Source organism: Limulus polyphemus, unplaced genomic scaffold, assembly GCF_000517525.1.
Source record: "Limulus polyphemus unplaced genomic scaffold, Limulus_polyphemus-2.1.2 Scaffold1998, whole genome shotgun sequence".
NCBI lineage: Eukaryota > Metazoa > Arthropoda > Merostomata > Xiphosura > Limulidae > Limulus > Limulus polyphemus.
The window spans coordinates 181,766-197,298 of record NW_013667608.1 but is presented as its reverse complement, the minus strand read 5'-3'; the positions used below and the strand labels follow the sequence as shown (position 1 = coordinate 197,298).

The 15,533-nt window shown below is 29.6% G+C and overlaps 1 protein-coding gene across 2 annotated transcripts in view; it reads right to left on the bottom strand.

The window, feature by feature from the left end:
- The window catches only part of LOC106465607, a 66,535-nt gene that overhangs the window by 10,362 nt on the left and 40,640 nt on the right, over positions 1 to 15,533 (bottom strand). For both annotated transcript variants that reach the window (XM_022393532.1, XM_022393533.1), the window contains 4 exons: positions 13,915 to 13,977; positions 8,489 to 8,580; positions 7,409 to 7,482; positions 3,187 to 3,418 (listed from right to left, as the gene is read on the bottom strand). In XM_022393532.1, the coding sequence (XP_022249240.1) occupies positions 3,187 to 3,418; positions 7,409 to 7,482; positions 8,489 to 8,580; positions 13,915 to 13,977 (461 nt within the window). The remainder of the gene's footprint in view (positions 1 to 3,186; positions 3,419 to 7,408; positions 7,483 to 8,488; positions 8,581 to 13,914; positions 13,978 to 15,533) is intronic.

Sequence of the window (15,533 nt, the reverse complement as noted above, 5' to 3'; positions counted from 1 at the left end):
CTACAGACATCGGTCTTGTTTAACAAAATCTGCCTACAAAAAAATACTGTGTACACTTTTCCAGGTGTGTTACTCCAATAAACCTAAAATTTTTGATAAAAATCATATCAACTACAGATGACTATTTTGCATGTTTCTGACGCTGTTGGAGCATTATGTCTTTTTTTTCCTTGTTACGCTACATAATTAGCTATCTGTTCTAGGAGCCTTTAGTGTTGTATAAATAAACTACAAAGTTCTCAAATACTCCATAACCAACCAAGGGAATCTTGTTTTAATGTCTTTTAAACATGTAAATATTAATATCAAAAGCAAACAAACTTATTTACAGGCTGAAATACCACATTCAAATATATTTTATTAACACTAATAGCAACTTATTTAATGTGATACTTCAACATGCAAGTTTTTTTTTTACATTAACTCTTTCAACAAAGGGTCAGTCAATTTGACCAACCACGTGATCTCTTTGTACTCATTCAGTCTTTATAGATTTCATGCTACTAACTTTTAATATAGTGTATATCTTCACAAAATTTGGCAGTAAGCATTATGTCTTTCACATACACAAATCACATTTTTTTTTGGGTGAAATGTTTTTAATATAATAAATAAAGATTTGTCCTTGAATATATCGAATATTTATTTTCAAGTGATTTTTATGTTAAGATTAAAAATTCTTTTCTTCATCTCAAAAATCTCAGATTTGATTTGTGTAATCTCTAAAACCTCCTAAATACATTTCAAATGTTTGTTTTCACTAAAACTTTATATTTTATCTGTTATTTTCTCTACCCTAACTCTATACGTGGTTGGTCAATTTGACCAACCTTGTAACCACCAAAAAAGTAAAAGATTGATATAAATCTAAATTACCATTTTTTTATACCTAGAATGACTTAAAATGTAACATGCAACTACATTCATTTATCCTAAGTAGCTTTAAACTTGTAACGATATACATCTATTTATAATAAAATTATATTATTTTATTGGCCTTTCAACTGTGTCTAACTACTATTCGTGCCATTATATAAGTTGTAAATCACTTGGGGACATGCAGCTGAGTTTACACTATCGAATTACCTTACCCACGAGCTACTCCGAGCTGCTCAAATGTGTGTCTCATGAAGTATTTTTAATATATTAGTATTTATTTTACCTAATCTAACTTTCACTAACCTAAATAGATCTCTATTTTATCATTTTAGTTACTTTTATAATAATAACTAACGAATAAACATGAAAAACAAGAAATACTTACCCGAGTATTCTTTTTTTTTTTGCTGTCGACTATTGATAACACTTAACCCTACTTTTTTATATTAATGGTAATAGTGCATTAAATAATGCATCAAAAACATAAAATAATAACATGCAAAAAGCACACAATTTCCTCTGACAATTTGTCTAGTTTCTAATTGTGCAACAAGAGCTGCTACAAATTCATCCAGTTTATTCATTAACTTTCAGTACTACTAGTGAAATTGATGATTATTTGCTCAGAAAACGTTATACAATATGACATGTAATAGATGCAAACCTTGGATTTCTATTGGTTATAATTAAACATAGGAGAGAACTACTAACAAATCCTGAAAGAGAGAATGTGACGGGAGGGGTCTGATTTTCTATTTGATAGCTCTGTAACCAAACAAAATTGACGGCTATAAAAATTATGGTTTGTCTGAGCAATGGCAATTTTATAGTTACTGAAGGGGTGGTGGATAAAATAGAGAAGAGAAGATACCTAGAGAAAATATGTCATGTGTGTCACACTAGGAGAAATTTAAGATTTTTTAAAATATTGCCTTATAGAATCAAGAACTTAAAATTTATATACTATTAAGATATAGATTATTAGCTAAGATTTTATGATATACTAATTGGTATAACATAAACAAAAAGTAGTTTAAAAAATTTGGAATGTAAGACACTAAAATCTTGTGTCTTGCACAGTAAAGGATAACCGTGGCAATAGGGTTAAATAAAAATAGTTAAATAACCATAGCTCATTTTTTAAATTTGGCAAATGCATAGTTAGCTGAAGTAAAAGAATTCTGGATATTCTAAAGTAACCTACCTATAAATTCAAACATAAAATATCACAATAATGTCAATTTATTTTGTAAAATAAAACTTTTGAAATCATAACTATCTTACAAAGTCTGAAAGTCTTTAGGAAATGAATCATAAAACTAGAAAATTTGTTTGTTTATGGCAAAGTACTAAAGTATGTGCCACCATCCCTAATTTTGATTTGCTGACCATGTAATAGTTGGATTGAACATCACATTATAATGCTCCCTATTGCTTATGGATATATGCAGCTCGGGCTTTTTTTAAAGAGGAAGCTTGGAAGGTTTTTCATGCTGCATTAAGTAAAAAATGCTCGAAATTTTAAACTGTGGGTCTTATTACATCAACATTTCAGAAACTCAATGTAAAAGTATATAAATGTAATATTATGATAAATTCTTTATTGTAATACATGACCAGATTCTGTGGATCAATGCAAACTGATAACATAAATTATGAGATATGTATAACTTATAAGACTGGAAATATTTTCAGAATGTCACATCTGTAACATGTTTTAATTTTGAAAATAAAAAAGCCTTAATCATTAAAAACAATTTCCAATATTTTCTTGTATACTTGATCCCTCACCATTATACCCATTTTTGTTCAATTTAGGCTCCATCTAAATGATTTCACACATAAAAATAATGTTTGATGAAAGAAAAATACCTTTCATATGTACTTCTAAATAATTGGGCAAAAAGCATGCACAATGTTAAGGTGTATGGCAAAAATTTAGTCTTATTCTATGCTAATCCTTTTCAATAGTCTGCAATTGCACTTTAAGGAGTCTGTGCATTTCTGAGGTATTTGGATAACTGTGGCTTTCAAACACATTTTGCAATTGGTCAACTGTTCATCAATAAGCCAGTTAAAAGAAGCCTACTTAGTGTAAACACCAAAACAGACAAGACAATCTCAGATTGAGCTACTAATACGTTTTGTCTCCAGCTTGTAGGAAAATGGTAAAATGTCTTCAACAACTAAAAGAGTAAATTAATATCGCAGTTAGAGAATTATTAAACAATTTATGATCATCTATCGATATCTGTGTGCATTCTATAAATAAAACTTTCATTTATGCTTCCTCTAAATATAGATTACCTTTAGTGAACCTAGAAAGTGTAAAATCGATAATAGAGACAAACACTCCACAAGCTGGGAAACTAAGTTTCTTTCCCTTAAAGGTAAATTCAACATTTTCTTTTGTGCTTCGTGCAACCAAAATATTGCCCCAGTGAAGATCTCGATGCTCATACTGCAAAGCTTCTTCTGCAACTGCCAGAGCACAAGCCACTTGTTTTAAGACACTCACAGCTTCTTCAGCACTGGTGAACTAAAAAATACAAAAAAAAATGTTGGTGTAAGCTCAGCTTTCTGTGCTGATCACATCTCTTACAAATAGATAACTTTTCAAACTGCTCACTATTTAAAGAACTACTAGTGTAGGTACAAAAAATATTTAGTTTTTCATTTCCTTAGGTAAACACTATTAGTCACTTTTATTGATGCACTATTTCAAACTCCTGAAGAACAAAACTAGACAGCTGTCTAGTGCCTTCACAACTGTCTGTCAGACTGTGTTATATAATAAATAGGTTAATTCGATGTTAAACAATATATATCTAAATCAAACGCACTCATAAATCCCTTGTCAAATGGCCACAATGTTCTACATGTAATTCTGTAAAAGATTATATGTTCAGTGGTCATTAAACAATAATGTGTAACAACATACTCATCAGTCATTATCAGTCAGTGATTCAGTTACTTAAGTGAATAAGAAACATATATTATTCAGTATGAATGAATGAGAATAAAACTAGTAGTATTTCCTAATAGTAAAGAAACTAGGACAAAAAATATGATAATTTCAGTCATACATATTGCAGGAAAATGCCAGCCATCAGTGCTGGAATGTTGGTTATTCCTCACAATAAATTGCATGAAATACTTTTGTAAAATTTTAAAAACATTTTTATAATGAAAATCTCCAAGTAGACCCATTTGTTGCAGTGTGTTAGTGAAAATGAAGCTCAACAAGATAATTTCTGTTTGTCCTATGTATATGACAAAGATAATTTTGACATGATACTAGTTTCTCAGGGTCATACACTGTCTCATCACTGCTAATTGAGTATCAAAATCTTGCTTAAACATACCTAAAGCTCATATTGATTAGTTATCTTTTAGTGCATGTATACTCAACTCTACAACTTTCCACCTTGTGTCACCTGCACTGAATACAGGATTCAGGAATTAATTACAGTGGCAGAAGTAAACATGCTAGATTATCAAGGTGATAGTTGAGGTAATCTATGGAATGGGTCAATTGTGAACTTTATAGCTAATGCACTAGTACTAGTTCTATAAAAGACACACAACAAAATATCTCAAGCTATGTTAGAATATGGTATTACCAGCATCTAGCATTTACTTCAAGAGAAATAACATAGCATTGTCACACTCATACCTTGAAGCTGAAGATGTACCCCAAAACAGACTTAATACAAAGGTATCGTAAAAGATTCATTCATGATGTAGGAAAACAAGTAGGTTCAAAATATGAATTTAAGACTTAAGACAAAAATACAAAACCCTATAACCTGAGCACTTTTGAAAGGTGGACCTTTCTTTATCAGGGGCAAATTGGGAATCAGTTCTTTGAAGCTGTTAGTAAAAACATATTGGGACCTCATTGTGCTTTGTCTTACAAGTCTCAGTTAAAAAACATTTGCCTCCAAACATTGTGAATTTAATATGCATGGGAAAGTTTCTCTCACCAGAAAAGGATGTTGATGTGACATTTAAATTGGAGAAAGTCACAGAAGCTTTGTCTTATATTAATAAAAGACAGGTATTTTTAAACTTGGCTTTAGTTCGATACACAGAAACAAAGGTCTGTGAGCCAAACCACTTTAACTTTCTCTACACGGGCTCAGTCAAATTGACCAACCACCTAACCACGTTTTACTCCTTTAAAGTCATAATACTACTAACTTTTAATATAGTAGTAGTATCTTCACAAAATTTGGCAGCCTTTTAATAAATATTACAAGTGTTTTACATACAAAAACTCAGATTTTTAGTGAAGTATTTTTAATAAAGATTTGTCAGTGAATGTATCCAGTCCCTATTTTTTAATAGCAAAGTGATTTTTCATGTTAAGTTTAGAAATACTTTTCTTCATCTCAAAAATTTCAAATTTCATTTGCATATTCTCTAAAACCTCCTACATAGAGTTCAAACGTTTTTTTCAGTAAAACTTTATATTTTATCTGTTATTTTCTCTACCCTAACTCTATACAAGGTTTGTCAATTTGACTGACCTTGTAACTTCCAAAATATTAACAAACAAATTGCCCTTTTTCTTCTTCCTAGAATGACTTCAAGCGTAACATGAAACTACATTTGTTTGTCCCAAGTAGCTTTAAACTTGTAAGAGTATACATCTATTTATAATAAAATTATATTATTTTATTGCCCTTTCAACTGTGTCTAACTACTAGTTGTGCCATAATATAAGTTGTAAATCACTTGTGGACATGCAGCTCAGTTTACACTATCGAATTACCTTACCCACGAGCTACTCCTAGCTGCTCAAATGCATGTCTCATGAAGTATTTTTATTTATTTTACCTAATCTAACCTAAAGAGATCACTATTTTAACATTTTAGATACTTTTATAATAACAAGTAAAGAATACTCATGAAAAACAAGAAATAAATTATTTACCTGAGCCTTCTTTTTTTTTGCTGTCAACTGTCAATGACACTTTTTATATATTGGTAGTAGTGCATTATAAAATTTTTATTTACTTAAATAATTCATAAAAGAACATAGAATAGTAATATGCAGAAAGCAGACAATTTTTCTGGCTTTCTAATTACATAACAAATTCATCCAAGCTAGTTGCTATGTTTTCTGTAGAAACGAAGCTTGTATTGAAAAAAAAACTGACAATTCTGTGTACAGAAAACAACTTAATATAACACATCATTTGACAGATGAAAACCTTAGCTTTCTATTGGTTATAAATAATATAACAAATCCTGAAATAGAGGACATAACAGTTGGGTGTGGCAAGAAGGGTTTGATTTTCTATTTGATGGCTCTCTAACCAAACAAGATTGAAGGCTATAAAAGTTACTGTTTGTCTGAGTAATGACAATACTATAGTGAGTAATTGACATTAAATTTCATACTTATTGGAGGGGTGGTGAATTAATTAGAGAAGAGGGGATACCAAGAGAAAAAAATGTCACATTTCTCACACTAGGGGGAAATTCAGGATTTTTTTTAATATTGCATTTTAAAATTAACAACTTAAAACTTGTATATACTATTAAAATATGGAATATTAGCTACATTTATATGCTATACTAATTGGAATAACATAAACAAAATGTAGTTTAATTAAATTTTGAAGGTAAGTCACTAAAAACCTCATAACATGCGCAGTAAAGGATGCCTGTGCAGATAGGGTTAATATGAAATTTGATTAATTACTTATAGATTCATGCCTGCGGAAACAATTCATTAGTTCTAATAACAGTTTTAATTAACTAGTCAGTTACCTTTTTACACAAAGGGCCATGTCCTTCTGGTACAAGATGTGGTTTTCATAATCATATTTTATTATATAACTCATTCATGCATTACAATCTCACCATGGATAATCTCTTCTCAGTTTGTTTAATTTCCACCCTTTTCACAAATATAAATCAAAAATGCTTTTCAATCATCTTTCACAAACAGTAAGTGTCTGCAAATCAGTTTCCTTATTTTTTAACACTACATAAAAAAATAATATTTTACGACACCTGAGAAAAATTACAATAAATTAGGTATATTCAAAGAATGAACATAGTGAGCTACATAATCATGCAAGTCATAACAATCAGAGCTTGATTTGTCTTGTTTTGCAACAAATCAAATTAAAATTTAACAAATATCTGATGTGGCAAGGAAATACCAAAACTGGCAATATATATATATAAGTAAATGTAAATAATTAAACAATCAGAATTATTATAACAACCACATTAAATCTTGTAATAGTTTCAACATTAAGCTGTCCAATCCTGTTCATCCTTTCCAAACATTATTACTTTTAAACTTGGAGTATAATGAGCATAAGTAAAATAAAAGAAGATGTGGCTCTGTTTTATGTTGACCTTATCTTAATAACAATAAAGAAACTGTAGTTCACCTGCAATACAAAAAACAATCATTACTTATATTATACTGCACAGAAAAATATAACCTATGATGAGTATTTATTTATGATGGCATCAAAAAGTTTCCAGCAAATAATCTACTTACATGGAAAGACTCTAGGTCACACCCTCCATCAGAAAACTCAAATATGATATACAGCTGATTTGTGTCAAATATATCTGGATAAAAAAAAGTTCACCACTTAAATATTTCATATTGCCTAAATGAATATTACATTAGGCAAATATTAAGTATTCTTGAAACTACATCATAGAGATTATAAATCATTTTAAAAAATGACAAATCAGTTTACATCAGAAGTTACAAACAAATTCATTGAGTAAACCCTTGTATACAAATTACATCAAAACCCTTGCTTTTCTATAGTTTTTAACACAAGATATTACAGTCATGTTGATTTAACAATAATTTCTCTAATGATCTCAAACACACTTCAAGTGTCAAGTGCACCTTCACCTATCAAATTCTAAAATGTTAATATATAAAAATAATTCCAGTTCGTATTTCCTTAAAAAATATCATTTTCAAGATTTTGTTTCTCACATGATTTTGCTTCTTTTCCTCAGATTTTATTAATGTATTAGTATAGGGATCTGAGTCCTTGAACCTTTATGTTCCATATATCTACCACAAGCATTTCTCTTAGTTGCTTATAAGTACTCCTAAAACAACTAGATCACTGATATACTAATTAAAAGGGGATTTTTGCAAATTTAGCAAAGTACCTAAAACTTTTGATCAACTCTTCTTGATAATGGCATTTCTTCATTTACAGATAAGTTTATATCATTTGTGGGAAAAACAAACATAAATTGTTTACAAATTTAACCTTAAAAAAGACAAAGATATACTGAATGAAAAGTTGATTTGAAATGTATTTTTTAATAAGATACAAAGTGAAGATTAAGTCATAGAAAGTGTACATTCCTTCATTAAAGCATATTTGTTATTTAAATCATAATTAGCATGTTAAAGCAAGTCTGATCAGTTGACCCTATTAAGGAATTTCACAAAAAAGTCTACAGCAACTACCAAACTGTCAACTAATTATTATTGGTAAATCAAACTTGAATAATACTGTATTATTAACATATATACCACAGTAAAACAAAATAACTTATCATTTCAAATGCTTTAAAATCTAAACAAAGTTATTTACACTACCTGGACGATCATTAAGAGTAGATTTGTTCTTTGCAAACTTGTCCCATTCTTGAAGAAGTTTGATAGGGTATTTTCCTTGAACACACATAACTCTAATAAAATGTAAAAAATAATTATAAACAATATCTTAGTAAAGAAAAAAAATTATTGAATTGTCTTATATCAGAGGATCATTTTTAAAGATAAATATCACAGCTAACTAGTTTTTGTGACCATGTTAAATTTATTGTTAACTTAAACATATTATAGACCCATAAATACAACATGGGGTGGATTGCATTTAAAATATTTAGAATCTAAAAATATCAAGGTATGTGAACACATCTGATCATGCATTACAATAAATATCTAATAAAACAGACCTTACACTATTTTAAAGTATGTATACAATGGATAATAACTTACTAAGTAGCTTCACAAAATTTATCAAACTTTTAGTAAACATTACAAGTCTGTTGTACACACAAAAAAAAATCAGATATTTAATAAAGTATTTTCACTAAACATTTGTGTAAATTTACAAAGTCTCTACTGAGTAAGTTTGTGTGATAAGTGATTTTCATGCTAAAAATAATTATTTTATCTTAAGGTTTTTATATTTGATTTGCATAATCTCTTAGTCTCTTAAACAGTGTTGTAGGTCTCAAACAACCCTTTGGGAGTTCTCGGTCTTGATGTTTTACATGTTCTGAAAAGGAGACCAGCTACATTTAAAAGTTTTGACAGTATTAGACCAGTCTCCTACCAAGGATTATTAAGTGCTAAATATGTGCAGTGTAGCATCAAAGATGTTTTATTAGTAAAACCCCCTTGATACTACACAATGATTTGCATAGTGCCTCCCTTATTTTTGTTTAATGCATCAACCACCATACTGCATGTATGCCAATCCACAGGCCATTCAAAACTAAGTGCTCCTATACATTGCATTACACATCTTGTGCAGGTATGTACATCAAATGTTAGCAATTATCCCTGATATTCAACATGTCTATTAGATAACCTGCGACCTTGTTTGGCTTCAAAGATCATAAAGAATTTTATTAGCACCAATACTGGTTTTAGTTTTTTTGCTGACCTTTTATATTTTTTCATCGTTTTTTTTTCATAGAAGGAGATGTCAAAACTAAGACTATGGGGTTAACATGTAAAGAATTTGTGGCTAAGATGTTAATAAAGTTTGTTTGATGCATGTGATTTTTATTCTTCTTGCTTTATTTTTCATTGTGTAAGTTATTACAAGATCTTGGTCTTGAGCCCTAAAGTTTTGAACCCTCAGATATCAGTCTTGGACATTGAGGTCAACTACAACACTGCTCTTAAATTAATATCATAGTTTTCTTTGTAAAACTAAAACTTTGTATTTAATGTCTTTTCTTTGCCCTAACACTTACTGTAGAAAATCAACTTAAAGTAAAATGAAATAAAATCAATAATCAGTTTTTTCTAGAATGAGTACAGGTTGTAAAAAACAATTACAATTATTTATCCTAACAGCCTGAGCTTTCTAGCTTTTTCATATCTGCTTTTAAATTTATTACTTTACAACACCCTTTAGACACTAAGCACATGACATTCAATTAACCACAGTGGAAAACCACATGAAACAGTTAGCTCAAGCTGGTCTTATCAGATTTTGTTATTTACTTTTTGTTATCTAACTTCATAAGTTTCAACTTTGGACTTACATTAGAATTGAAGTATATTTCAATAACTTCCTTAGCACTAATTTTTCCATAGTATTTTGGTTCTCCACAAATTTATTAATGTTCCTATCAAATATGCATTTGAGAACACAAATAATATAATCAGGCAATAAAGCAGTATATCCCAAAACTACAGTAATTTAATTGGCTTTCTAACTGACCTATAAATAGCTTTAAAAAATTATGTTAGCTGCTTGGATCACAAACAATGAAACTGAAGCTAAATATCAGGCAGAAAAATAAAGTAACTGTATAAGAAACCTTTTAAAGAAAAAGCTGATCTTTCTATTGGTCATAAATAATACAACGGCAATGTCACAGTGAATTAATGACTTTTTTGTAAGACTGAAAGACATGGGAGGTGTATTTCATGTTAGGTTGAAATTATTTTTCATAAAGCAAAAAAGAATGGAGATTCTAAATTTATATTCTGGGCAAGTTGGATTTCAGACAAGCCATGTGACATAGAGAAGTGAAGATTTAGAATGTAATTAAGTATTTCCTTCTGCAATCAAGAAATTAAAAATATAATATGAAATTTTAATCATAAACTACATTTTGTTGCTAAGCTTACTGAAATACATTGATAATAAAGATGTTTAATTATATTTTGAATATAACTTTGTAAAAAGGTCATGACATGCACACTTTGACCCCCCTGTATACGTAAGGTTAATCTGATATTGGGACAGATAGTACAACAAATAAACCCTGCTACATATAACTATGTTATTATAGGCTCAGTTGATCTGACCAAGTTCATTAGCTCCAAAGTGATCATCATAGTTTCCAATGTCAATTTATATAATAATAATAATAATAAAATAAAAAATCAAACTGTGTCATATACACGATAACATTTAAAACTATATTTTAATCTATAACTAGGTGTTATTTTCTTATCAACTATATTAATAAAGGTCATTGTTTTTGTGGATTGAAAATGAGCCTCCTTATTAACAACAAATCCTGGTTGAACACACAACTTTAATAAAGTAACTATTAATAAGAGCATCTGAGTGAAACTAAAGAAGACTTAAGGTGAGATGGTTTTAATAAATGGAAGTTACAACAAGATAACATTCATTATTCAGTAAAAACATTTAATAATGTTAACCTATTTATATGAACAGGACTCCTGTATAACTACGACTAACTCTAGCAAGACAGGAAGCATTGAAATGGGAAGATAAAAGTCTGGCTGTTGTCATGAACCCCTTAAACGTGGCCTTGTGCTGAAAGTTATTTGATCTACTGATTTATCAGCATGCGTGTTTGTTTCTTCAGTTTCTTCAAGTCTGTTCCATAATATGTAAACATATTAAACATTTTAATGTGTTCTTTCTAAATTTCCATCTGCATCAACAACTTTTCACTTAAAAGCTTAAGATTTTTTTAATGTAATTTTCTTTCAGCTGATGATAAAAGTAGAAAAAATTCTGAAATGTTGGTATCTAAGATTTTTATGATATTAACATATTTTTCATATTTCTTATCAAACTTCATTTTCCACCTTATGAATCATTTTTAACCTTTATAAATAGGTTATCTAATAACATGAGTTTTCTTGCCAAATAATAAGTATACTGTCTTTCTTTTTCTAGGATCAGAGTGAATTTGTTTTCACTGAGTTATATTTTATCTATCACACATTGTGACAAAAATCTTTCTTAGTTTTATCATATGAAATCTAAGGACAATTATCCAATAGTGTACTAAAGCCAGATGTCTCTGTTCTCTGTAACAATACTATAATATTTTATTTAAAAACAATGATATAGTTTATACAATAATCAATATCCCATTTTAACACAAGAATCCTTTTCTCAACCTTATTGACTTATTGTCATGCAGCACCCTTAATATACTAGTGAAAATTGTTTAAAGGGTATATACAAGGGTAACATCCACTAAAACTAGAGAATGTAATGTTTATTATTTTTTTCAAATTTGTAACCAAGATCATTAAGTAATGCTTATTTTCCTTGTCAATAATTCAGTAGTTTTAACATAGTAGTCTTGTGAAAATCTGTTGAAAGTAATACATGGAATGTTATTAATCATATTTTCTCTTACAACAGGTTTTGTATTATGCTGCACACATACTTTCATGTACAACAGATAAATATCAGGAAAGTTACTTCATCCTAAATTGACGTACTTGAAGATTTCTATCAATCCTTAACTCCTTCCTTATTAGTACCCTTTTCTGCGCATGCCACATTCTTATCACAGTTACATTCAAAATTTAATGAAACTACTTTATTAATGTATATGAATAATATTAAAATCAAACATAGTTAATAAATCAAATTTTAATATTGTATACGCTTTAAGTTCTTAAACTTACAAGGAAATATTTAATAAAAATCCTTTAGCTACCCTAGTATGAAAATTGTGACATTTGCTCTCTAGATCCTTCATCTTCTCTAATTCATTTACCACCCTTCCGAGAAGTACAGAACGTAAATTATACATTATAATATACTTATTACTAAGGTAAAGCATAATTTTTATAACCTTCAATTTTATTTGATTACAGAGCCACAAACTATAAAATCAGACCTCCCCTGCCCTGCCATGCTCACAAAGTCATGTAAAATACGTAAGCTCATTGCAATAGGGTTAATTAGTTCTGTTAGACAAGTTTTTTTCCTTTCTCATTTATGATGTACATTCTTTATATTTAGCAAATCTTTCTTAATACTTACTGTTTATTTATGATAACTTTCCAAGTTTGATTTTTATCTTTTTTTTTTTGTTATGTCTACTTAACAAACCCTTTCATATCTAAGATTACTGTTTCCTGTCATATTGCACAACATAAATGCATCACACCTGCAACATTCCTTTGAAACCTAATCAAAACACTTCTGGGTTGTCATGATAGACTACTGTGACACCACTCCATCTTTTTTAATACATCATTACCTTAGTCATTCCCACTTGACTCCAGATGAAGAAAGGTGCTCACTTCATAGGGTTTCTTATTTTTGGTCTTTTATATTAAACAAAGGGCAGTTTGAAAATGTCTTTAAAAATCCCCAAACACACTAAAGATGGAAAATTTGTCTCATGTGAAAATAACTGATTAGTTGAATGTAACAGATCAGCAAATTTCATTAATCATCCAGCTCTATATCCAATAAATTTACAAACCCTCAGTCACACACACACACAGTAACATGTATTTAAATTAATGCAATGACATTATCATATTGCTTTTGTCTACAATAGGATCTCAGTATTAATGACTATTTTCGTTCATGGTATCATTAGAGGAAGTAGTGAGTGGAGTATTCTACATGCTGTGCTGTAAAATCCTACTGATTAAATGTCCATAAAATAAATGAATGAATATATACAAACAACTTGGATGAAAAATCCAGTTCAAGCCATTCTTGACAAAACTGAGCTGCCAATGACATTGTACTGATCATGATCTCTCTTAAATAAAAACAAAATCATTGTGGAATAGGAAAAAGGGCAAGTAGATGTTTAAGAAGGATCAGTAATTTTTTTGCATTGTTTTTATCTATTCGTAAAAAGTTTTTTTTTCAAAAATCTCACACTCTTATCACAGCAATACCTATTCTTCCTAACTATAAACAAATTACCCAAGCACTAGAATACTATTCTCATTTATATGCATGATTTTTTCATATGAAACTCTTACACGCATTTATGATTGTATAGAAATTAATTAGATAACTTACTTACCGTTTCACAGAAATAAAAGTTGATGTCATGTTCTCTTTATCGTCATTTAACTTGGTGAGCTCTCTGTGTGTAAAGAAAAGTAAATTTCAATTGTTAAACAAAATAATTCCTTAGCTGTCTGTTTTAAAATTTTAGTCTATTTTTTAGTTTATCACCAGTGAGCTTGAACTAAAATGTGCATTAACTATTCATTGTTTGTCACTTTTAAATGAGTCAGATATTTCTGAACAGCCAACTTTGAAATCAAAATTAAACATGCCTAAATGATAAAATAAATACAACTGATGGCAACAGAAATTGTAGTGAATTGGGCTTTTTTTTGTTACAACAATATACCATTTATGAACAAAAGTGAATGTATACTGTTATAGGGTAGCCAATGTTAAGTTCAACACATTTCCAAATCAAGAAAATAACTGAATTAATGTTATTTGGCACGACAATTAATGCAAAAGTGGGTGATTCAGGGCATAAAGGGTACACTGAAAGACTATAAATAGCAGTGGATGCTATGTCTGAAAAATAACTATTGAAATAGAATAATAGTTGTTTCAATTCTAAAGTATCAATCATGTTGTAAATACAACCAGAGGTAGAGGAAACAAAGTTCATAATGCTGTATTGAATATTGCTAACTATGAAGTCTCATGAAAATATCAACCAACTTGTAAATATCACCAGTTACAGGAAACTGGTGTTCATAATGCTGTACTGAATACTGCTAACTATGAAAAGTCTAATGGAAAAGAAACAAGATGATGTATCATAAAAATTAAAACATTTATAAATACAGGAAGACTTATCGTCTTGACTAATAGTGTTTCTACAAATCTATTTTCGTGCTTACAGAAAAATATCATGGGCCTTTATCTTCAATCTCTTGTTTTCTTAATGAAACACAAGATAAAAGAAGTCAAATGTCTGAAACAAGTTTTTTGTTTTTATATAGCACTGTCATCCTCCAGGAAAATGTAAATAAAAATAATGAATACATGATGTCACTTAAGAAAAATGTTAGAATTTCATTTGCTAACCTCTTACTATGCTATTTAGAGTACTGTTATGACAGCGGAGGTCACGTGACGCTAGTAACACGTCATGCACTTCTCAAATGTTCACGTCCCTTCCTGACTTCTCGAGAGCTTACTAGATTCGGTATTCTTGTACATATAAGACGGTCAAGATGTGACAGCAACAATGTGTAATTGAACTGCGGACAGAGAGAGAGTATTGTTGAGTCGAGCACGTGAGACGTTCATTGTGAATTATAGCATTTGTTATAGCGTGACTGTGGAAATTAAGTGTATTGCAAAGTTGTATTCAGAAAGAATAAAGCAGTTTTATTTTAGAAAGGACTTGTATCACTAAAGTTTCTTCGGAAAGAATTTTCACGGAAAATTAACTAACGACCAGTGACGTAACAAATTGGTGTCAGAAGTGGGATACAAAAAAAAGAAAAGAAGAAGATGGAAACGAGAGGCAGAAAATCAAACTACAGCTCAGCAGATTTGATGGCAGCAATACAAGAACAGCAAAAGAAACAAGAAGAACGAGAAAATAAACAAGAAGAGAGACAACAGCAGTTGCAAGAAAACCTGGAACAGTGGCAGCTCGAACAA